Below are 24,880 nucleotides of genomic sequence, written 5' to 3'. Positions count from 1 at the left end.
CGATCTGGAACGCCGTTTCCCCTTTCACTCACGAACGGCCGTACTTCTCTCTCTCACTCGCTGTTGGTCGAAAAGTTCACTGCTTGCCAGTGAGAGCAGTGAGAAAGCAATCCACTCGCTCGCTCACTCCAGCGGTGGTTTCACCGTTTCGTTTGCCAAGGGGTTGGATGAGAAGAGAGAGCTAGAGGGGCTGAGGGGGAACCGGCCTTTTTGGTGTAGTGGTGTGCGGTGCGTGTGGATCGACGCGCCTCGCGGCTACCAATAACTGTGTGAGCGAGTGCACGGCCAGCTTCATTTGTGCTCCGTCAGCCGATTAGAACGCACGCGTCCCACGCAGCAGCAGCAGCAGCCGAAACAGCGAACTCAACCGAAAATCGGAAAAGGTGTCTTTCTGTAAGCAGGTGATTGCCGTGAAACCCTTAAAAGTCCCCGTCAAGCCGCCGTCGCCGGAAACGTCGTCGAAAAGCCGTCGCAATAACAATCAAACCAAATCAAAACGTTGCTCCAAAACCGCGGTCGCACAAAGCCGGCTTGTTTTTGACCCGTGACTCCGCATCCGATCCGTGCTAGCAAGCGGGGGCAAGGCAAAAGGTAAACACCGAGAAGAAACGAACTTTCTCAGAGGTCAAACAAAACAGTGCACCGTTTCTGTGTGTTCCGCGTTCCGGTTTTTTTTTATCGGTCGGTTAAATTCTGTGCAGTTTCGCCTGTCGTCGTGGTGCTCGCTTGTGTCCGCGATATTTCCGTTCCGGGTAGTTGTCCTTTTGGTCCGTACCAAGTAACACCCGTTCGTCGTCCTGTCGCATCCGTTTTTGTTGAGGTAAAAGTGCGCGAGTATAGAGTTGTGTGTGCGAAAATAGCGGCCAGATTTGACCGATTCCTGCAAAATCCGACTACTAGCAACTAACACCACCACTCTGCAACCAGCAAAAAGACCAGCTACGTCTGCAGTTACCATCACCGAACAACAACAACAACAACAGCAACAACACTAGCTGCTGCAGCATCACTCGAAAAAAAAACAACAAAACAAAGGTAGAGAGCGAGGGAGTGAAGGAACAAGAAAAACAAAACCCGAGCCTTCAACGTCGAAAAAACCGGTAGGCAGCCTATTCTTGACAATCATTTGGAAGAAGTAGACGAGCCTAGACGAGCATTGGCTTCTACGTTGAAGCCATCCGTTTTTCGATGAGTCAGCTCCCACTGATACACATGATGCATCGAAAAGGATTTCTACGAGCCGGGCTGGAAATTCCCCTCGGCCGGGCCCTTTTTTCGTTCCGGAAGCGAACACTGCGCATGTGTGTGTACGTGTGTGCGTGGGTGGGTCTGGTACGATTTCCCTATCGTTCCTTTTTCCGGTGCGCATTTGTATGTGTGTACCGTGTTGTGTCCCGTTTATTTGTCCCCGGGCATCAGCAAATCTACTCGAGAAGGGATGTGCAAAGGTATTAAAAGTCAGCTCCTTCCGCACGCACACGCACGCACGCACGCACACTTGGTGTAGTGGCGAGGATATTAGTGGAAGAATCGTGGGAGAGTCCTTTCCGTGCCGTTTGTCTTTGCCATGGCTATTTTCGAATACCGTTTTCTACCTAAAGTTTCACGCAACCCGCCATGCATTTGACATTTGACTCACCACGGATTTTCCAACCAAAGTAGGATAATTTGGTTGTTTGTCCGCTCAAACCGAAGGCAAAATTCTTCCGGGGAAAAACTGGGAGTGGGAAATCATGCAGGCTGCGCGAATTCTGAGCGCGTTCAGTAAACTATTTGAACCATTTGGTGTGCGCGTCTCCCGGCGTTTCGCTGTGAAAATTGGCATTGCAAGGCAAAGAAAAACACAACCTTCGATTCAGAGGAGATTTCACGAGAGCTGAAACAAACGCCTCGAAGGCAAACATCCCGTGCAAAGCCCCCCCAAATAAACTGGAGTGAACGTCAAAAGTTCTTTGCCATTCAGAAAAAGGCAATGAAATGTTGATTTTATTGATCTGTTTCATGGTATCGAAATCTCCCAGATCGGGTTTTTGGTTGCCATTTGACTTCATTGCATCTAAAGACAATGCCATACTAAAAACAGCGTTCCAGGTGATTGCTCATCGAATTGGATCGGAACAAATGCAGATGAAAGGTTGGCCAATAGTATATGGCACAAAAAAACCCCAATCTTTGAGGCTACTATTCAAAATGAAGTGAATCATCCGATTTCTGGAGAAAATGGCAACGTTATTCAAAGAAACCATGGAGTTAAGCTGTCATGTTTATTAAGGATGAAATTATCGGAGCCTTATCACAACAACAAGGATATCTGGAATGGCATATAATAGCCGTAGCCGTTAGCCCATGTTTAAAGATTAAATCAACACAAAGAGAAATTTATCCTACGAAGAAACGTTTGCTGCTGCGTGCGAAATCGTTCCAACTTGCTTGTGGAATGAATCATACTTATTTTAGGTAAATGTTTTGCGCGTTAGCCGACGTCGAAGGAAGGGAAATACAATCTTAAATAGTAGAAAATAAAATAAAAACCATCCTGGATAAGCTCATGTAGTAAGCGAAGGGGGTTTTAAATGGCAGTTTGTCGTCAAAATATTCAGCCTTTACAGTACTGTTGACAAAGTCAACCAACCGTTGCAAGACTCGCGCTATGATTCGATGGCCTTCTTAGGAACGATTTTACACTGCATCTCGGTCATTCTCGCATATTTCTTTTGCACTGCCAGGCGAATCTTCCTTTCCCATGTTGTTCTGCAATTGGGCATGACTAGCCACGTTCTATGTTTCCCTTTTTTTCAACTTCTCTCCCTCGTGGCAGTCTGGCGCAGGTGTGTTTGTGTGTGAAGCGTGGCCTCTTGCCACAATGGGGAGGAAAAAAAGAGGCCATCTTTTTTTCTCCTCCATTCCCGCGAACCGTTTGAATCGCGCATTTTGCTTCGTTTTCATCCCGTTTTCGCGACTCCTTCCGTCGCTCGTTAGCTTTGTCGATGCGTTTGTGTTGCTCTCTTCCACGTTTTCGATTCTGATCTTTGTGCTCGCTAATTATTCTTCTTTCAGGGCTCCCCGGAGTATATGTGTTTCGGTGTTGCTATTATTATTATTATTATTATTACTTTTTGCATTACCGTTGTTACCCTTTTCCCCTCCGCCCTCCGTCGGTGCTTGGTGCACTGATGCGCAAAAGGTTTTTCCCATTTCGGTACACGACGGATCGCTTTTTTGCTGATCGACCGAAGTGGCTTCTTGCCACTACCGTTGAATCGTTCCTTTTGCTTGCTGTGAGTTCTGCTTGGTTTTTTTTGGCAGGCATCTTCTCCCTTTCTTTTTTGGGATTGCCAATATATTTTCTAGGTCTTCATTGCTTTAGTTATTTGCTTATTTAATTTTAGGTGCTGATTCGTTGGTAAAAGAAAAATTACTTCGATAACGATAACGAATTGGAACATGTTTTTGAAAAAAAAAATGTTTGAAACGAGATGTTTCGGTGGTAACAAATGCAAATTACCTCCTAATGGCGACGGCAACATATGAACACGTGTGCGGGCTCAAGCACACCGAACACGTGTGTTTACGAAGATCAATATTCTACCTAAGGGTGGCCGAATTTTCCGTTTCGCTTGCATACTGTAGCGGCAAGTAACATTTTGGACTGAACGCAGTATGAGCTGGATGACGTACCAGATGGCGACAAACGGGCAAACAAACAACGAAAAATAAACTAAAGAGAAACACAGCAGCCAAATGGGACCGAGGAAAAAATAGCCAAGCGCAAATGGGCGCGCGATAACTGAAACATGGTGTTTCATGTCGAAATAACGCCATACAGCCGAACCGCGTAGGATCCGGCAGATTACGGCGCGCTGCAAAACGGCCCTTTTGGATAAGATGGGATGGAAGGGGTGTATGGTGGTGGGAAGGAATCACTGCACACAAAAAGCGAGCTTCTGCCGATAATGCGCATGTAAAGGCCGTTTGAATGGGGCTTTCTAAAGCGAGTTGCTAAAAACGGGCCGGAGAAAACACCAAAGGGTCCCTCCTTGCTCCGATGGATACGCGACGTTCGAGCGAATCTTACCGATTTCATTTCAGAAAAGGAGACTTACAGGGCTCCAGGTGGACGCCCTACCCCCTCTGTTCCTGTTGCCTTTCATGGGAGGAATTCTTTGGTACGAAAAACCGATGGCCAGCAGCTTCTGAATCGGACGGCTCGAACCGAACCGGAGGAAGCAAAGGATTATTGGGAGCAGCAGAAACGAAGGCGATTGGCATAGCTGTTTCGCCCAGCCGTTGGGAGCTTTGGAAAAAGAGAAGAAAAACAAACCGTGAAGCATGATGAACGGGGTCTGGATAATGTGGCCTGCTGGACGTGGCCATGGCAAGCAGCATACGTCGAGTGGCGAGCGCTGAACACGGCATCCATGATTTGGCGAAGCGAATGCGCACACTGCAGCAGCAGCCAGCAACTCCCGTCCATTTCGCCGCCTCGGCTTATGCATCGGAAAAGAACGCTTTCATGAGTCATTAGGAAAATCTCTTCATGCGGATGGGAGGAAGAGGAGGAAGAAACAGAAAAGCCGAGCCGTTCAAAGCCGCCACCGACACGCGTCATCATCGGTCGGAATCTCCCGAGAGGCGGAAAATCGTGTTCCGGTGTGGAAAAGAATTATGAGTCTCGCACACCGGCGGTTTGCGGCATGAAAAATGGCGAAGAAATGAGGCTAAACACCTCTCACGTGCAAGGCCTTACATCATCCACCGCTTGGAGTTTTTATTCTTTACCCCATATCCCACACGATCTACTCGCCCTCATTGCTGTCCAGATGGATTCAATCCGGAAATCTCGATGTTTGCCCATCGATCAGCTATATAGCCACCGGCTCCATTTCATTATGGTAATGGCCCGGGCCAGTCCGACTGACAGTATCCTTCCGGCAGGTGATGATGTCCTTCGGTAAAAACGGAAATTCAATAAAACCTCCAACGGCAAGGGGTTGGACGCACTCCGGTTGTGGCGCGGGGTTTTGTTTATGGTCACCAGCACCAGGTCTAGCCACGCGGCTGCTTTTATGGCAACAACAGCAGCTTCTAGCGGTGGCAGAAGCGTGAAATTTCCTTAATGGGATCGTTCAAAACCACGTCGACAGCGGCAGGAAGGCAGGAAATTGGATTGCAAACGTTCCGGCGTTCTCCTGTTACAGGAAGTTTGCTCCCGGATTTGATTGAAGCCTAACCACTATCTCCTGTTGATTATCTGGTGGTCAATTTAGGAAACCCCCGGAATGAAACCAATAACACACACCAATAACAAACAGTTCGCAAAGGAACAAAACTAAAACTCCCCGTCGGAATACCCATATAAAATGAGACCAACTTCGTATGCACCAATCCACTCAGCTTTAATGCACCTTTTTATATCGCGCATTTGATGTGTCTCGATACTCGGCACCATAAAACACATACATAACGAACACTTTATTGATGGCCGTTGCTTCAGGTGAAGGAGAACGAAACAAACCAGCAAAAAGGATAATTACGGCGTCCCATTTCGTTTCTGCTTGTTTTTCGTTACATTTTTGGGAGCAGCCTTCATTCGAGGAGTCGATGCTCCCCGCTATAATCCGCTTCGAAGTTCGAACCGACACACACACACACTCCACGCCATTTGCCCGGCCGTTTGCTGGGCCTTCAATCCAACGGGAAATGGAAAGCCATCCGGTGGTGGATGACGTAAAACGGGTTCGGAAGAAATTTTTGGGGAAGCAGCAGCAAAAGGCCCCCCCCCCTTCCCCGGTTGATTTGCGTTTTGCTTTTTATATGCCCGCGCAGTAGTTTCACCTCCCTGGGCCGGCATTATCGCGGCGTTCGGGTTTAGGTTTCCTCCCAATCCCTTTATGGTTTGGCGCACTGCATCTCTAATAAACCGCTTTCGGTTTTTTGAGCTCGATTTCCAAAAGATCTATTGTTGGTCGTTCAAATTAATCAAAAATGTGGACCTGCCGTAAAACCGGAGCGTTCTTTTCCCCGTATATCGACTTTCTAGCTCTGAGGGATCCCGAGCGCGCCCGCTTTTCCACCCCGCCACAGGTTGAGGTGGCGTGTCATCGGCTGTACCTTCACTCCCGGGCGCCGGTACAGCTTTACGACGATGGTTCACTTCGTTCCGAACTTTTTTCGGCATGTTTGCTATTGGGTTCCATGTGTTCCGGTTTATTAAATTTTACCATAGTTTTCTCCTCGCTCCGTCACGCTTTGCTTTAGTTTAGTGTGTCCGTTGTTTTGCGTGTTTTTATTTTTCGCTCGGTTTCGATTTTCCTGCCAACTTGACACATTCGACGAACGGAAAAGGAATAGGAGCAAGCCGACACCAGAAAGGTGAAGCGAACACCACACGCAAAACGGTGTCTCGCAAAACCGCCCTACCATAAAGCTGCGGAATTAATATGCATTTTTAACTCCAAGCCGCGGGTTTGGCTCGGTTGGCTGGAATCGGTTTTTATTGAAGCCATCTGTTTCCTCCCCCCACCCCCCCTTTCCAAAAACCACCCCCCGCCGTACCGCTTCGGGGCTGGTGTAGAGCAAGGGGGTAAATATTACTGTTATAAACTTAAAATTAATGGATTGTCACTTTCCAATCCAAGTGCCGGACCCGCGCCGGACGGGAGAGGGTGGAGGGGGGGGGGGGGGGGGATTTATGCCAGCGGCGCAGGAAATCATTTTTAAAACGACACGCAAGCCAATTTTCGGGGGGAAACTTTAGAAACGTACCAACGGGCACACATTTCCCCTCGCAGTTTTCCGAGTTGAAGGCGCGTTCGCTGTCAGTTGGTTCTGTCTGTGTTTATTAATCGGGGAAAACAGCCTTTCCAGTTGTCTCTCCAAATACCTTAAACTACCGATCGCTGTTGTCTTTCATCTGATGCGCAACAGTGCCTTGGCCACTGTATCATTATCCTTGTCGGGTGATATATGTATTCAGTACGCCGGGGTGGCAGCCATTTTTTTTCCAAGCTTCGCATGGGGCGATGCTGCCGTGCGTGGGTCGGTGCGACTCACTGGTCTTAGGCTCTTGCCTCGTGTGCGAAATGATTCGTTCGTGCATTTGCATCTGCGTGCAGCATCGTGTGTTGGAGGCAGCTCTGCAGCTACCCATCCTCACGATTAAGCTCCGCTAGCTTGAACACCCCGGCTCTGGAGTGGCCCGGCTCCGGCTATACGGTGGGAAGAGGTGCTCCGTCAGACGGTAGCCGACACAATCTGGCACTCATCTCTATTCTGCCTCAAATTAGCGCCAGCCAGACCCAACATGGTGGCGTTGTTGTGGCTGTTGTTGTTGTTGTTGTTGTTCCCCGGTCCGGGAGGGGTTTTCTGTGTGTACCACCATGCATGACTCGCTGACTGGCCGAAGCCCCCCCCCCCTTCTTACGGGGGTCTTATTCCTCTACCTAACCTCTGCCTATAATGACGGCGCTCTTGGAGTCCGGGAAGGAAATGCGTTTGGCGAGTGAGTGCGTGTGTGTATGCAATTGGTGAGAGAAGGAGAGAGGTATATAGGTACACGGGAGACCAGAAGAAGAGGGAGGATGTGAGAGAGTTTATTGGAAAGTTGTTGCTACCATGGCCTGGCACCATCTTCTTCCTAAGACCTCTCTGATGAGGGATGATGGATTGGTGAGATGTGTGCAGACAAGGTGGCGCAAGCGGTGGTGCGGTGGGTAGGAATGGTTGCGTTTCTGCCCCCCTCTCCTAACCTCTGGCACCTGGGCACCCTGGCACTAGATGGGTGCCTTATTCATGCCTTCTCCAATTTTCCACAACCGGACGCCAAACGCCCCTCACAGGCTACAGGCCGTAGATTGCAGCAGGTGCCTCTTCAGTGGCGGGTGGTGTGGCGTGCTTGGCGTGGCGTAGTGTTGAGAGAGTACGCTCCAATTTATCCAGCCAGTCCCCCGAAACAGGGCCGATTAAAAATGCACACGCATCATATGCACGCTCCGAGGGTCTATATATGTTGCCGGTTCGCTGCGCCACAGACGGTGGCCAGGTTCCTGCCGGTCCAGAGCCCCCCAGCGGCAGATATGACGCTGCTTCTCGACCGGTCTGCTTTGGTGTGGATATGCTATTCGTGCTTCTCCTAGTAACAAACGAGATATGGACCTAGTCCTATTGTGACGATTCCCCCTCCGGATGCTGCCGCCGGTGGTGGGTGATCCCCCCGGCTAGACGGTTGCGCCAAACCCCATCCAATTACTGTGGGTGCGAGTTTTTCGCGTGCGCACGCCTCCTACCAGAAGGTGATTGCGTGCCTCTAATAAGGCTGGCTGGTACTTCTGGTACGCACGAAAGACGGCGACGGACCATTTCTCCACCTTCGGACTCATCTTGATTGCGGGTATTTGAAGGCTCTGATCTGATTTCTTTTTCTGCCATCTGCCCGCCCTCAGCCATCTACCTAGCGATGGCTAGATAAAGGTTCCCTGCCCATTCGCGTACATCAACCGGTCGTGAGTCGCAACTCCAGCCAGAGAGGTATGCCAGAGGTGTTAGGAGAGGGTTTCCTCATGAGAACGTTACGACACGGTTATATTACTTGTCAATCGCACTCCTCCTCACGGAATAGTGGTTATGGGGTGGGGGTCAGTGTGAGGGGAACACGACGTAAGATATCGAGGGTTCAAATCCACCCTCGTTGAGGCACAAAGCATCCACCCGTTGAGTGAGGCACTATCGTTGGTTTGATAGAGGTCATAGTAGAGAGAGTCTAAGCCCCACCTGGCACATAAGAAGGTCACGGGATCAGATCACATCCGGATCACTCTAGGTTAGGTTGCGGTTGTGGTGGCCCGTATGTGAGGTAAGGTGTAGGCTTACGGCCCTATCAGTTTAGTTCGACATGTGAAGATTTGAACATAATTCTACCAGTCTATAAATAACCTCCCTTTACATGGTTTGTTGCAACGGGTATGGTGGGGAGAGAGAGCCTGTTGAAGCTTACCCCTACGCCGCTGCCGATGCGAGGTTCCACGAATAAAGGTAGAGGCGTACAGACGTCGTCGGAACAGGGTCAACGAGAGGAAGAGATTACACGCGGTAGCTGAGGGCGAGAACCCTTCGGGACTGCCGCTGTGGAACAAAGTAATCACCACCGAAGGGAACGCACGAACAGCGCAAAGCAGGAGGCAGAAAAGAAAACAAAACGAGGCAGAGAGCGAGATGAAGCAAAAATCGAAAACGAACAAATCATAAAAACGAGATCTGGCTGTACGGAACATTACAACTCACTCCATCTGCCTCTCGAGGTACAGTTATCTTGGCTCCGGTGGTCCGTCGATCGACTCGACGGTACCTCGAGTCCGAGCGAGCAAAACGGTACCCGCCGCCTGATCGTACGCTCATCAGCGTTACTGCCTTAGCCGCGGGTTACGGTGGTACATCAGCATCACCAGCTGCGGCTCGACGGCAGCGGGTGACGACCTCGGTCAGGGCCGTTGTTCGAGAGTGTGACACTGGCCTGGCTGGACCTACCCGTTCGGCTGTGATGTGATCGATGCAGATAATGATGATGACATCGGGTAAAATGCCCACAAGCAGTAGTCCATCAAACGGGACTATCGAACCTCCGTAGCTCGGTAACGGGCAAATTACGGGCGTTACGGGATAGAGAATTAATCGATATCCAGTGTACGGGGATATGGAGGATGCGGCACAGCCCGCTTCGGAGGGGGGGATCGGGATTAAAATAGAGTATAGCTCTATTCACACTGCAACGCGATGGCTGCTTCTCCTCCTGGTTGAGGTTGCATTGGAGTCGGGACCCCTTCCTGGGAGCGGGCGTACAACGAATGCAGGAATTCCCCGTTAAGCATGCGTTGTTGTTGTCGAGAGATGTGGGTGCACTCACCCGCACCGCACCGTAGGGTTACGCTGTTTCCCGGCAGCGAACGGCTATTGAACCCCTTGAACTGCCATCATTAAAATTTCATATATTTTTAGAAACGAGGTTTCCAGCGGGAACGGGAGCTGTTACCCTCGATTGTGACATTCGGGCTGTGGCGTCCAGACTTCTCAGAAATATGCCCCGTTTCGTAGCCATACTGGTACTTCCTGGGGGCCGGGGTTAATACCCCGTGGCGCGAGGTGAGAAGGTAAAGGTAGCGATTCCGTTGGCTAGCAACCCCGCACCGGGCAGGGAGTAGGTCCTGGGACAACGCCCGTATCGGCACGGTGTGGGTGAGCGTAACGTTTCTGGTTGTGCTGCCATCGAGACGGCCGCACCCTGCACCACCGTACAACGGCTTGGTGTGCGTGTGTCTACCTCGTATATCCTTCCACTGCGCAATCGTCGTTTAGGAATCTCTCGTGTAAAAGGTTGAGAATGCTCGAAATGGTTCGCTCACCACAGGATCCACCGAATGAATGTGTGTGTGCCCGTTGTCTACCGAGTAGCCTCAAAAAGAGCGAGTCAAAACAGCACCAGACACGAATGTTTGCTACCGCCAACGAATCGTACCGGATCCTTATCTTCTTCTGCTCACCCTCCAACAACCGCAACAAAGAACTCATCAACTCCTCGAACTCGTGAACTTCTTTCATCCAGGCGCATGCTGGATCCCGATAGATATTCTGACAGCTGTCAAAATCATCAAACGGAAGCGAATGCTTCCAGGCAGGCCGGCGACCTTGATGCGAATCGATTGCCGACACGTCCGCGCAGAACTCTCTCATCCGTCGGAATGGGATATCGGATGTTTTTGGAGAATCTCCTAAAGCCATGTCCAGCTCCGTCTAACTAGAATACGGGTGTTTCTTTGTGTATGTTTTCTTGTGTGGCTTCCTTACAGCACACCTTCAGATGCCGTTCACCCCTTTTGGGTGTGTTCCAATGCTGAATAGCAGAAATTTTGGGGAATCTCCAAATGTAAAGTTATCCTCGGATTATTGGTAGTTCTGTTCGATGTTTACCAGGACTAAATATGTTTTCTTTTGTGTCCTTTCTTAAGACACACCTTCATTTCAATACCTTAAACATATCTAAATGGCGTTCGCCGTGTTTGCTGAGTTCGATTTCGATTTCCTCTTCTCGAAGTACACAAATTCATTCATCTCCACTCGGCGATACCCTGCGTCGGAGCAGGATACAAACGAGGGCGGTGCAGTATTATTATTTATGTACGCGAGAAAGCCTAAGTGGACGCGCTTCGCTAAACACATCCCTCCGTGTTTTGGCTTCCGCTGCGAGGTTTTGCTACCAGTCCTACGGCCACGGTGGAAGTCAGCATCATTCAACAACGTCGTTCGGAATCGGTCTCCCCTTGCCGGCGGACAAGGAAGCAACTCATCGAACGGAAGAGAAGAAAACCATGCGAAGAAACATCCATCCAGCCAAGTCTTGAGTGTTGTTGTTGTTTTTTTTTTGGTTGGGAGGAGGAAAAATATGGTGGACACATGTTTTCGTCCCAGACCCGGGCGTATCCTGCCTGTCGCTGTTCGTGGATCGTGTGTTAATTTCTTTCGCCCTTCCTCCCTGGTGTGCTGGGGTTCTTTGTCCCACGCTGCTTCTGGGCGTACGCGTGCGTTTTCTTTGCACGTTACAGCCCCTCTTGGTTCTCTTATTTCTGCATCCATGCGTCTGGATGAATGTTTCCTGGAGAGGTGAGTCACGATCGCCTCGTCCTCCTCTTGTGGATGGGGGATTTATCGCAAACCATCGTCGCTCCGCCATCGTCATCCGCTGCATTTGAATGCGTCGTGCGTTCGCTTGGGCACAAATATTGCCCATAATTGGAAGAACTTCTGCTGCGAGCGAAAGATTGTGTGGCGTATTTTTAGCCGTTGCGCAGCAACTCATAAAACCTACAACCTTGAGGCAGGGCGTGAAACTGATTAAAAGGCGGCGATGGCGGTTAGAGTGCACGCTTTTTGCACGTTTGTTTGTTCCGGCGCGAGCGATAGAAGGTTGTCACTCAGGCGTCGGTGATGGTAAAATGTTTAAAGCATGCGTTGTTGGTGCATCAACATCTTCCCGTGATTTACCGATGGCGTAGAGCGCATTCTTATCGGAAACGAATAATTATCTCGGTACGTAGCAGGCATACAATTCACTTGTGCAATTTATTTCCCCGCGAAAATAAAATAATTTAAGAGCATTGCTTCAGGTGCCGCTGCAGGAACACCCGACATTGAGAGGGTGCAATCGCCTTTTGCAATTAGAACCCTACAAAACCCGTTGTTGACATCGTAAACCGAACCGACGCGCAAACAAAAGGGAAGTATGTAGGACGGCGAGGGAAAAAGCGCTACAACATCTCGATTGATGGTCAGCTCGGGCTCCTTTTCGCCGACTTCGGCAGACTTTTACAGTTACGGACGTTACTCGTCAATTCGCAAGCAAATTTCTCTCGACCTCAGCAATTAGCGCAACCGCGAGCTTGAAGCCCATGCGAAGATCGGAAGTGAAGGTGCTTGCGCAAGCGGGGTTTTATGGCCACGTTTTGCAAACCACCGAGCGCCGACGAAACAATGATGATGATGGTGCTAATGGAGCAGCTGGGGGGAAGCCACCGGGGCGGGGGGGAGGTTCGGCATTTCCCGGCCCACCAAAGCCCATTGGTCATCGATGTTTTAGCGCACGTCGTTTCGCGGGTTACAGTCGTTGCCGCTCACTTTTGCCTCTGATTCACCCATGATTGCAATAGTCCATTAACTTTGTCTCTAAAGCATCTGATTTTAACATAACCCAGCATGTTTTTCCTCGTAGACGTCTATTTTTGTATTATTTCAATGCTGTTCTTCTTTGTTTAGCGTGAATTTAAACTTAATGTTTGCATTTTGATGTATTCAATAGTCTGTCTTATAAAAAAGAAAAGTTATACAAAATAAAAGTAATAGTAAAATGATTCAGAAGATAAAGATTTTTGCTAACTAAAAATGGAAAAACATACAATTTGAATGTAAACTAACAAAGCAACTTACTTATGGCTGCCGTACATGTATGATTAGTATATGTTTTTAGTACGATCTTTTTTTTTGTCAAAATTTATCAAGCCAAAGTTTTTAGGAAATCAAACAAAAGCAAGGAACAAACGACAAAGTTTTGTAATTACTATATTCATTACTATATTAGTGAGAACGCTGATTGCTACCTAGAATTCCCCGTGTCTTTTAGAGTAATAAATACGCACATACGAAAATGTACTAAAAAAATGTAGCCAAAATACATGAGAAAAGTTTTTGCACAGTTTGCGAAAACCGTTGGTTCAATCAATTTTACAACCAAATTAAAAAAAAAACTTGTACTAAAATCTGTATCTCCAGCTGTCATTAGTTATGAAAAGTGTTTGTCCCGTAAATAGATATAAATGCAACATAGAAGTCATAGTAATTCTATCAACTAAATCTTTAGTAAGCGCCGTCTTTGCTTGGTTTTCCAAAACTGACGGTTTAATACATTTTATAAACGAGTTTTATCAAAAATGAATTGATTTAAACCGCTTGGCAGCCAACATGCTAAGAGACTAAAACACTTCCTTTCGAAACAAACTTGAAAGGCAACGGTTGTGTCTTGGGAAATCCCGGCACAAGGTAGGGTGTTTCTATTTATCCCCTTTTTTCCACCTCTCAATAAAATCTTTACTTACTTTTCACTGCCCTGCCCGTTCCGTGGTAGGTTTTTCCTTCCCGTTTACCCGTGGGTAATAGTTGTTGACTTTTTGTGTTTGCTCCGTTTTTTTGCTTCTTCTTCGTTGTTGTTGTTGTTGCGTCCTTCCCGTTACTCGCCAAATTGCCAATTCGATGTGGCAAAGGGGGTGGGAGGGGGTTCGGTCGGGTGGTGGTAGTAGACCGAACGACGATGGTCCAATTTGCCACCGAAAATATGGACGTTTCCAACTACCTTTGGCAGCATCGGTTGTATCGGTTGGTCCGGCACGATTTTTGCTTCGTTTTTTTTTGTGAAGAAAAATCCCGTTGCCGGAGAACCGGAGCGACAGCCTGTGGCGAAGGAGAAGGAAGGAAAGAGGAGGAAGAAAAACGGAGTGAAAGGGAGAGCAGGAGAGCCGGTGCGCCTTTCCTTCAGTTTCCTCCCCTGAAAGTATGGAAAGGATTTATCTTAGCATTTGTTTTTCTTGCGCTGGCTTCTTTGCTCGCGGGGAAAATGCGTGGTGTGTGGAGGAGGGTTGGAGAACTTTCCATCCAAAACCCCATTCCGGGCCGGGGGAAGAGAAAAAGGCCGAAGAAGGTTCCCCCGGAAGAAGGTGCACCTTCCCCGTTACAGTTACATCTAATTAGGCAGCACTACTTGTGGCGGGCGAAAAAGTAAAATAAATAATCACCACAAACAAAAACTACTCAAGTACCAAACGAAGGTGCACACACACGCGCGCGCGCGCGCGCTCTCGCGAGCATATCTTGCATCGGGAAATGGGGCCATCGTTTCGTCCGGCGGTTCCGCATCCTTGACCGGCCGCAATGATGTTTGATGTTGCTGATGGATTAAACGAAGCCTCGGCCGTGATTGATGGGCTGATGGCATTAATCGCGATCGTGTTGATGATGATAATCTGCACACTTTCCGCTCCTTCGGGAAAGGAGTTCCTCTTTTTGTTTTCCATTCTCTTTTTCGTTACCATACCTCTGATGGGTTTGCAATGAAATGCACTTTTCTAACCGTTATTACAATGTTGGTAAATTTGCGCGGAGTTTGTTTAAATTTTTTTTAAATTTTTGTTTTCGCTTGCAATGTTTTACTTGTTCCATTTTTGTTTTGCAACTGTTTATGTTTTTCATTCCATTTTTTCACATTATCTTATTTGATGGCCATTTGTTATTTTATTTTTTATAAATTAGCAGAAAGGTTGTTCTTCATGTTTCAGGTTTTGTTGTTTCGATTTGCTTGTTCTAGCTTGGTTTTGCAACTATTTAATTAATTCATTCTGCCTTTTCACATTATTTGATTACATTTTTGATCGCTACCAAGATTGGTTGCTTACTCGCATACCAACTCTTGAAAATATCTTAATACTTTATTGGCGTTTACGGCTTGTTTTTTTTTAATATATTGGCAAAGTGATTATCTTTATGTTTCCAAATTTCGTTTCTTTTTGTTTGTTCCAGTTTTGTTTTCAGTTTCTCATTCCGTTTGTTGTTCTTCTCATTTTCTCATTCACCGGTAAATGCATTTGTAACTTATTTTTATTAGCTTATGTTTGTTTGAAACCGGTGAAATAGGTTGTCTCTCGTTTGCTGTCTTTAAGTTAATATTTGACTAGATTTTTAACATGTTGGATATCTGTCTCATATACTTGTAAAACCCCTAAGAGGCTTGGTCGCCTGGAGAGAGCGCAAACACAAGAAAACCCCCCGCCGGGGTGCACTATTTTGAGCGCATAAAGCATACACATTTTTCGCGATCCCATGCTGAGGGTTCCCCACCCAACCCCTCCCTCCCATCTCGCCCTCTTTCTGACGCATCGTCCATTATTATGGGTGTGCAAACATTAATTGTCTGCCAAAGTCTGCGCGTCGCGACGGCCCTTTTTCCACGCGGGTTTTTCTTGGTTCCTTCCTCTTGCCTGCTCGGTTGGTGGTGGTTGATTATTTTCCGCCCCTCCCTCCCCACCCCTTGAACACGTGCCCGCACCCGTCTGGCGTGTACTGTATATGTTTTTTTTTTATCTTTTAGTGCGAATTTTCCCTACGTTCACGCGCTTGCGAACTGGGTTATGTTTGCTTTCTTGCTTTTATTTTATTGCTTTAGTGGGTCCCATCATCGAAATGATGATGGTGCATCGGTTTTATTGTTTTGTTTTTATTTTCTTAATTCCCCCTCCCCGCCCACCCGCCCGTCCTCTCTCGTCTCTTCTGTTTGCCCTTGCACTTTTTCGGTTTTGCCAATCGCGCAAAAACAATAGCGCCATACTTTATGCCGATGCTGCGAAGAAGGAGGAGGAGGAGGACGATAGCGGCGACGGTGGTGAGGAGATGAACAACCGTTAGGTTTGGATCGCAATCGGCGCAACAATGGTGAAAAGAAAGTCTGGGCCCAAGAGAGCACGTGTGAGGAAAAGAAGGCACTAAGGAGTGTGTGTGCGTGTGTGCGTGTGTGCGTCGGACACATTCCGTTGCAGTTCCGGGAAATCATGGGCGCGTATAGCGAAGGGCGGGCGGGGGGGAGGACGTGTGCCACAACAAACTGCATGCGTGTGAAGATCGCGAAAAGATCACGGTTGTCCATGTGTGTTTGCCTTTTTTCCCCACACCCCTCTCCCTACGCCCCAAACCCGAGCTGTTTTATCTTCGCATCGCATCGCATGATCTTCGCAGAAAAAATAAGAAATGCGCAAAAAAATGAACCATTTCATCTTTCTCCCCACCGGCCGCTTTCTCCCATTCTCTCTTCATAACGTCTTAACGTGTTTTGTTGTTTTTTTTTTACTTCGCTTTTACACATTTTGCTTTTCCTCCACATGATGTACGCACTCCCCGGTGCGTGTGCGTGTGTACGCACTTTCTTCTTACACCCAACCGCCATTACTTCGTCCCATTGTGTTTTTTTCTCTCCTTCTACTTTTTGTAACTTGTGCTTCTCCGCCTTCCCAGTTGCGACCTTGCGGTCAAATAAGTACGGGATGTCGAAGCACGACAATGTGTATCCGTTACATTTACGCGCATTAAGAGAAAAAAGCAAAAGGAAAACGAAAAACCAGCAACATATTTGCTCCCAAATATGGAACGTTGCTTTCGTCGAATGTCAAACCGGCCGCATTCGAGGAAGGGACGCGAAAAGCAAAAACAAGAATCCAATCAACTTGAGAAACATCACAACTGTAAGCAAAAAAAAGAACACAACAAAACAAAAAAACGGACAGAGAAATGCACGAGAAGAAATAGCGGGCAAGAAGCAAAAGCCGAACGCATCTTTGTATGTCGTAGCTTTGTTTTGTTTTTTCTTTCTCTCCTCCGGGTGATAAATCCCGCGCGACAAAGTGAATGGGAAACGGGGCCCGGGTTTGATCTTGACCTTGAAGATGGTTGGAAGCGTGAAGGGAGGGGAGGACGGATGGCAAAGTGTCCGTATCAACCGGCGAGGAGCTGCTGGTCAGCTTTTGGGCCGGCCGAACCTGACCTTCGTTCGCGTTTGTTTGTTGTTTTCTTTTCCCTCCCCCCCCCCCCCCCCCCCATTCGTGCATACATCTTTATCGGTAATGGTTGTTTCTTCCTGATGGACCTTGTCAAGCATAGGAACACGCAAACAGGACGCTTGAAACGTGCGTGAAATAAGCTATGGACCGACAGGAAACGTCAAGGGCTGAAGAGAATGGTTAATCTACGCTTCTGGTGCACCGAAAGCGATAAGCGGGGTTCTGGGGACCGGAAATGCACCTATTTGACTGCCTTTCCTGTCTGCCGATCTCCCTTTCCTCTCCTTCTTGCTTGTTCTGAGGTTTGTCCTACTTAAACACAGACTCCTATCGCTATCAGTTCGGAAGAAAGTGAGCAAAAGCCGTACGGAACCGTAGATTAGCCGGCCATGTTTGACATCTCTTCTTCGGCTTCGGGATAATCCCCTCGCACAGACACCAACAAAGCACCAACAGTCCTCTCCGTCGGATGAGGAATCGCTCCGACTCGCGACTACCGGTTGTGAGTCACCAAACCCGTGGCGTGTTTCCGGTTTTTCGATCGAGTGTTGTGTCCGATTTTCGGAGGAAAACAGCCACAGCAGGAGCTGGTAATCACGCCCCCCCCCCCCCCGGGCCCCCCCGGTTCGCTAGTATGTTTTATTCATGGCTGAAAGTTTAATGAGTGGTATAAAAGTTTCAGGAAAGTTTCCGAACCGGGAGCAAAACACACTCTTAATTAAAAGCTCCAAAGCGCGGGGGGGTTTCGAGCGGAACGATTTTCCATTTCGTTTCCCCCCCCCCTCCCCTCCCCGTGCAAAAAGGGCCCCCTCAAGCGGCTGGCTTTCCACCGGCTTGCTGGGATTCCTCAGGGGGGGAGGGGGGATATGGAGTAGAGTAGAGCTGGTATAGACACTGGCCGACCGGTGTGACTCACGGATGGAGAACGGCGTGGAATATGGCGCAGAAGGTCGGCGAGGAGGAGGAGGAGGAGAAGGGGAGTAGGAGGCAACGGAGAAGAAGATGGGGGGGGGGGGGGGGGCTGGGTGTTACGATTAAATATTCCTTCGGTTGGCGCACGAAGCGAAGCGAAACGAAGTCACGATGATGCTCACGCTGATGAGTCGGCTGCCTGCTCCACACAGTAATCCATCTACTGCAGGGGTGAGGAGGGTAGGAAGAGAGAGAGGTGGAAAAGAGGGAAGACCAGCGTGCGCAACACTCCGCAAGCACAGATATATCGCACCCATTCCCTCGAGGTCTGGTCAATGCACCGACCGACCGGGCCATCCTCCTCGGGCAGTGTTGCTCTGCTCTGGTAGCGCCTTTCCATCGCCAGTCTGCAGTTGGAGCCCGCACGAATCGGAGGTGTTTCTGGCGTGGCCTGTTGGACGTACCACACCGTACTCTGATATCGCGGGGTTTGTTTTAGTTGTCGGTAGTGCGCCGCGTCAGTGAGGTTTGCCGGATGTCAGCTTCAGGTGTGCCAACCATTCCCGTCCTTTTGGTGCTGTGATATAGAGGTGCTAAACGGGGTTGACCAGTACGGGTGTTGTCCTAGGTAGGTCCCGGCTCCATTGCTCTGCGTATCGCCTATCACCTTGTGCGTTGTGTTGTGCCGGTTTGGCTAAAGTTCTCAACCGAACTCGTTAAATCAATGCCATCAGCCGTGTTCCGTGTCACCATCAATCAAACTCTACCTGCTGGAACTCCATCAAACGAGTCTTTGGGGAAGATCCTGAGCTGAACTCTCTGCGGTAGAGGCAACAACAGAATTTTTCCTGGGACCTGTCTATCTGAACAGTGTACATAACTCAGTGTTTGTGAGACCAAAGCATGCTGTACTCATCGGAAGTAAAACCGATCCTCAACGTTGGTGGTGCCTTTTGTCTTTCGTTTTCCTTAACAATGGTTTGTCTGAAACCCGCTCCTGGAGTTAGTTAGCAGTCAGACATACTACTCCCACCAAACTTCCGGTTTGGTAGACTGCCCACGGCACGCTCCCTGCCGCGTGAGAGGAAGCATTATTTATCCATTTCGATGCGGACAGGTAGGGGCTCTTATGCCAGTTATAGGAGATCGGCTATTGTTGCGTCGGGACGTGCGGTGCATGTTAACGCTCGGCAGTACCTCTTCTACCGTTCCACACCTAGTCACATTGCATTCTCTGATATTCGAAAAGAGGCGGATGGTCACGTACTGAACATCGAAAACCGTACGAAGACGTCGGAGAACCCGGCGGCGGCATGTAGTGGTACTGAAGTAGTGTCTCCTAAAGCAGCAGTGCTCATGGTGTAGCGGTAGTGTTAGGGCACACCATGCCAGAAGACGTTGGTTCGAATCCTCGAGCCTGGCATACCGAGGTGTGTGTTCTCTTTCGGAGAGATTAGATCAACTCCCCCCACACTATAAGGGTTGTTGTTGCGCCATGAAAGGAGTGTTTCCTGAAACAAGCTCATGTTTATCCAGCGATTATCGTTCGATTAGAATTAACAACACTAACTCCCTCGCGCCCATTAATGGACGTAACATGCAAAACCAAGTGCATCCATGCGATTTCGGTCTCCCGGTATATTCTGCAACGCGTTTCACTAACAGCTCTTTCGTTTGCTTTTCTCTCTCCTTTTATCTTTCTCTTTCCTAGATTGCTCCAGACTTTTCGTGCGCAGCGTCTTACGCATCGGTGAATAACCGAATCCACCGCGCTACCACCACCACCACCACCAACACCCTCTTCTTCTTCCACGGGAGCTCGGTTGAGCTTTAAGGCAGTCACCCTGTATCTCCAACCGACCGCCGCCACCATGAATGGCTCCGGCTATGAGATAAACACGAACGGCGACATCCTGCTACAGAACCAGCAGAAGGGCTGGTGGACGATCGGCCTGATCAATGGCCAGTACAAATACATGACGGCCGAAACGTTCGGCTACAAGCTGAACGCCAACGGTGCCAGCCTGAAGAAGAAGCAGCTGTGGACGCTCGAGCCGTCGAACACGGGCGACAGTAAGTGCAAAGCGACAACTCCTCCCTAGGTCGAAATAATCGAAACTACGCAGTGTACTACGAGCAACAACGATTTCCATCCATCGGCTTGTTGTTCTTTTTTTGTTTTTCGAGAAAGTTCATCTCATTTGTCGTGTGTGCGCACCGAGAAATTGCCCAGTGTGCGGTTATTTCACCTACATTTCCCCAATATATATATATATTGCCCGAGCCACCATTTCGCCTGGGGGTAGTCAAAATAGAAGAGCCAGATAGGTAGAGATCGATATATAGAGAGCCGCCCCCGGCTGGGAGCTAGAAAAATGGAGCAACAACAACGGGGGAGAGATCGCACACTGGTTAATATACAGACCGTTCGGTTCGATGCCGGTGCGAGCCCTTACGTTGCCCGACGAGGCGGACACACTTTCTAGTTTTACCGTGGCTCGTTTTCCCCAAAGAGGAGCGGGTCCATTCCGTCCGAGCAATTGTATCATAATTAATAACTTCAAACATCATCCATTCCGAATGCTACTTCGAGGAAAGAGGTCCTCAATTTTCCCCGTACACCCTCTCTCTCTCTCTCTCTCTCTCACTCGTGTGTTCGTTCGCATTTATGGTCGATTGATTTTCGCCGCTCCCCCGGCTCACTCCTCCCCTCCCTCCCGGAGCACGCCATTTTGCCATAAATTTAACGCACGCACCTGTTCCGAGACCGGTCTTCCTTTTTTTCTTCTTTCTCCTCTTCCGGATTTGGAAGCTCCAGATAGCACCGGATCCGGAACGACGCATTCGGTGGTGTGCAGTTTTATTGCGTTTCCGAATTTCAAAATGATTAATTCATACGCATGCCATGACCGACCGATGATGATGGCCGTAAAGTAACGGGGCAGATGATAATTTTTTAATGCACCGAGAAGCAGTGGCGTTGGTGTTGGTGTGTTTTGCTTCATCCTTCGCCAATCACACGAGCACGCAGTGATTGGTGCGGTGCGCGAGTGGATTCTTTTCATTTCCACTGACCTGGTCATTGTTGGCGAGCTATCTCGCTACCGAGCGGAGTCTAATGAACCTGCTGCCGGTCATTGTGTCATCGTACGCACGGGCACGGGATGAATCTAGTGATAACAGCTGTGTTTAGTCGCAACAGAGATTTAGATCCTTAATAGGGATTCGAATCCCAAAAGAGTGAGTGAGTAGGTAAAAGAGCTGCTAGTCACCAAGGAGATTTACATCCGTAACGAGGAATCGAGTCCTGAACAGGGATTTTAATCCGAACCAGATGCAAAAGGTTCATTAACACACTTTTTCTTAAGTTTATTTCCGTTTTTAATTACTCTTATCGGATTTGAGTCGTCATTTCGGAGTTGAATCCTTCCTTGACCGGATATGACGGATTGTTGTGGTGGTTCTTGCACTTACTCATACACTCTTTTTGGGGTTCGAATCCGTGAGGATTCAGTGAGGATCTACGCAATAGTAAGCCGCTACTCACTCACTCAATCTTACTCAGAACGCACATCACTGGGATGAATCTGATGAAATTCGGTCCTTTTCAGGCATCATCTATCTGAAGTCGCACCTCGGGCGCTACCTGTCGGTGGACACGTTCGGCAATGTGCTGTGCGAGTCGGAGGAGCGCGACGCCGGCAGCCGGTTTCAGATCAGCATCACCGACGACAACTCGGGCCGCTGGGCGCTGAAGAACGAGCAGCGCGGCTACTTCCTGGGCGGCACGCCCGAGAAGTTGACCTGCACCGCCAAGGCGCCGGGCAAGAGCGAGCTGTGGAGTGTGCATCTGGCCGCCAGGCCGCAGGTACGGTTACCGTGCGTCGCCAGCTGCTGGAACCCTCCCGAGCTGTAACTATCTTTCTCTCTCTCTCTCTCTCTCTGTTTCGTCGTCGGTAGGTGAATCTGCGCTCGGTTGGACGCAAGCGGTTCGCCCATCTGTCGGACACGCAGGATGAGATCCACGTCGACGCCAACATCCCGTGGGGCGAGGACACGCTGTTCACGCTGGAGTTCCGCGCCGACGAGGACGGCCGCTACGCTCTGCATACGTGCAACAACAAGTGAGTCGTCCCATCGCAGTCTCGTGTGTGTCTTTGTACTTACTTTGGTGCTCGTTGACCTATCCCGCAGATACCTCAACTCGAGCGGCAAGCTGGAGAACAAGTGCACCGACGACTGCCTGTTCTCGGCCGAGTACCACAGCGGTCACCTGGCGCTGCGTGACCGCCACGGCCTCTACCTGTCGCCGATCGGCTCGAAGGCGGTGCTGAAGTCCCGCTCGCAGACGGTGACGCGCGACGAGCTGTTCTCGCTGGAGGACTCGCTGCCGCAGGCGTCGTTCATCGCCGCGCTCAACAACAAGTACGTGTCGGTGAAGCAGGGCGTGGACGTGACCGCCAACCAGGACGAGATCGGCGAGAACGAGACGTTCCAGCTGGAGTTCGACTGGTCGGCGCACCGGTGGGCGCTGCGCACCACCCAGGACCGCTACTGGTGCCTGTCGACCGGCGGCGGCATCCAGGCGACCGGCAACCGCCGCTCGGCCGACGCCCTCTTCGAGCTCGAATGGCACGGCGACGGTTCGGTGTCGTTCCGCGCCAACAACGGCAAGCTGCTGGCGACCAAGCGCTCCGGCCACCTGTTCGCCACCGCCGAGGCGATCGAGGAGACCACCAAGTTCTACTTCTACTTGATCAACCGCCCGATCCTGGTGCTCAAGTGCGAGCAGGGCTTCGTCGGCTACCGGGCCCCGGGCAGCAACAAGCTCGAGTGCAACAAGGCCATCTACGAGACGATCCTGGTCGAGCGCGCCCAGAAGGGTATCGTCCACTTCAAGGGTATGTTTCCCTTCCTTCCCCACTAAAACCATTCATTCATTCATTAATTCCTTCCTCCCAACCCGCAGGACAAAATGGCAAGTACTGGCGTGTGGATGGCGAAGGCATCGCCGCCGACTCGGACGTCCCGTGCGACGGTTTCTTCATCGAGCTGCGCGAACCGACGCGCATCTGTCTGCGCTCGAGCGACGGCCGCTACCTCGGCGCCACCAAGAACGGCACGTTCAAGCTCGTCGACACCGGCTACGATACCGCCACCCAGTGGGAGTACTAAGAAGCCACCCCACAACCCCCCTTACCTACTACAGACCGCGCCACACGAAAGCCACACGTGTGTGTGTGTGCTGATTTCTGTTCGGGGCAGCTTCTTCCTCTCTTTCTACTTGGTTTTTTTCGTTTTGGGAAGAACCGCGAAAAACCTCCGGTTGATATTCGATACACCAGCCGAATGAAACCAATATTATATGTAACCACACACGCATATATTTGTGTGCAACCGTGCAGTGTCCACATCCGGTGGACCGGAATCCGTTTTAGGACAGGTTAAGCAGATGTTAAGCAGAGGAAGAAAAACAACCGAGGAGAAAAAAAAACGAACGGAAACCAATGTTGCAATTCAATCTTTCTTTATCGAAAGCGTACGCGTGGGAGAAAGAATGTGAGGAAGGAGATATATATTATTTAACAAGATCAAATGCTAATGTACTAAGATTCGCGACGGGAAAGGGGTAGACGGACGGAAAAATCAAGACGAAACTCTCACAAACACACACTCTTTACACTCATTTAGCGCCTAGTAGTAGCTTAGTTGTACGATAGATCCGAGCAGGGAGCTGAAGGGAGGGGGCTCGCTTGGCGAAAACCTTCGCGTTTCGGGCGGTTGGCAATCGGAACAGCAAATACCACACAACGAGGAACGTATAAGTTGGAGGAAAAGAAAAAAAGATTTAAACACGGACAACGCGTATATTGTGTCCTCTCCTGGGCCAACACTTAGTTTTCTTTGCATCGTCCGTCCGTGATCGAATGTGCAAACGGTGAAGAGTTTGGCAACCGGAAACCGTGCCGAGAGAGATAGAGAGAGAAACAGAATCCGCGTGTGCAACATCCGGGGAACCACACATACCAAACGGTATTTCCTTTCGTTCGTTATATGAGATTGTATCGTGCGATGTTCTTTGCTCCGTGCGAAAAAAGGGTTCGCAGTGTGATACAGGCTAGCAGGCCTGCTGCCCGATCGCACGTGCAAGCGGAGGCAAGAGAAAGTATGTATTTATTTGACACAACGGTTAAAACAGACTAACAGAAGAAGAAAAAAAAAAGAAACGATAACAAGCAAACACATCGGTATTACCCTCACTTTGAGCGGTAAGTTTAGTTCTTTTGATACCCCTATTGCTATATATATTATATACATACACGAATATATTTAATAATTATATTAGCTGCAGCTGTCCAGCAAAGGGTTTTGAGCAAGTAAGCGGAAAAAAAAGGTCGGAAGTGAACAACGCTAAACCATGTAAACGAATCCAAATGCTTCAGGTCAGATATAAAAGTGGGACGGACTCAGATAGGAGGAAAGTCAACTAATAGAGCGAGGGGAGTGGGGGAGCCGTTTGGGAAGGACGAAGGAAAACAAACAGGAAGAGAGTGGTAGAGGGAGAGAGTGAGGGAAGGCGACAAGGATTGCGAGAGGAAGGAGTGAGAAGTGATAAACATTTTGCTAAACATATTTCTATACAAGTTCCACAAGAATAAAATAAACGATAACCTACATCACACACAAAATAGCAAACCAAATGACCGGACACACACACACACCAATACATCCTGCATCCCTTTGTAAATCGCATCGTCGCCTAGTCGACCATTAAACTCTTTAAAAAAGGGCCAACCCTTTCAACTGCCAGGACAAATTAACCGGAGCTCTCC

General features: G+C 49.3%; 1 protein-coding gene across 3 annotated transcripts; it reads left to right on the top strand.

The window, feature by feature from the left end:
- Positions 1 to 315: 315 nt before the first annotated feature.
- On the top strand, positions 316 to 23,894 carry LOC131268621 (protein singed). 3 transcript variants are annotated; one of them, XM_058270849.1, is made up of 6 exons: positions 316 to 591; positions 19,759 to 20,120; positions 21,659 to 21,915; positions 22,008 to 22,171; positions 22,242 to 22,948; positions 23,017 to 23,894. In XM_058270849.1, the coding sequence occupies exons 2-6, from the start codon at positions 19,919 to 19,921 to the stop codon at positions 23,220 to 23,222; spliced, it is 1,536 nt and encodes a 511-aa protein (XP_058126832.1). In that variant the 5' UTR covers positions 316 to 591; positions 19,759 to 19,918; the 3' UTR covers positions 23,223 to 23,894. The 3 variants fall into 3 exon arrangements, with proteins under 3 accessions (XP_058126832.1, XP_058126834.1, XP_058126833.1); XM_058270851.1 differs by lacking the exon at positions 316 to 591 and adding an exon at positions 721 to 820; XM_058270850.1 differs by lacking the exon at positions 316 to 591 and adding an exon at positions 1,020 to 1,100.
- The last annotated feature ends 986 nt before the right edge of the window (positions 23,895 to 24,880 follow it).

The sequence above is a fragment of the Anopheles coustani genome, chromosome X (genome assembly GCF_943734705.1).
Source record: "Anopheles coustani chromosome X, idAnoCousDA_361_x.2, whole genome shotgun sequence".
NCBI classification, from domain to species: domain Eukaryota; kingdom Metazoa; phylum Arthropoda; class Insecta; order Diptera; family Culicidae; genus Anopheles; species Anopheles coustani.
This window is presented reverse-complemented; position numbering and strand designations above follow the sequence as displayed.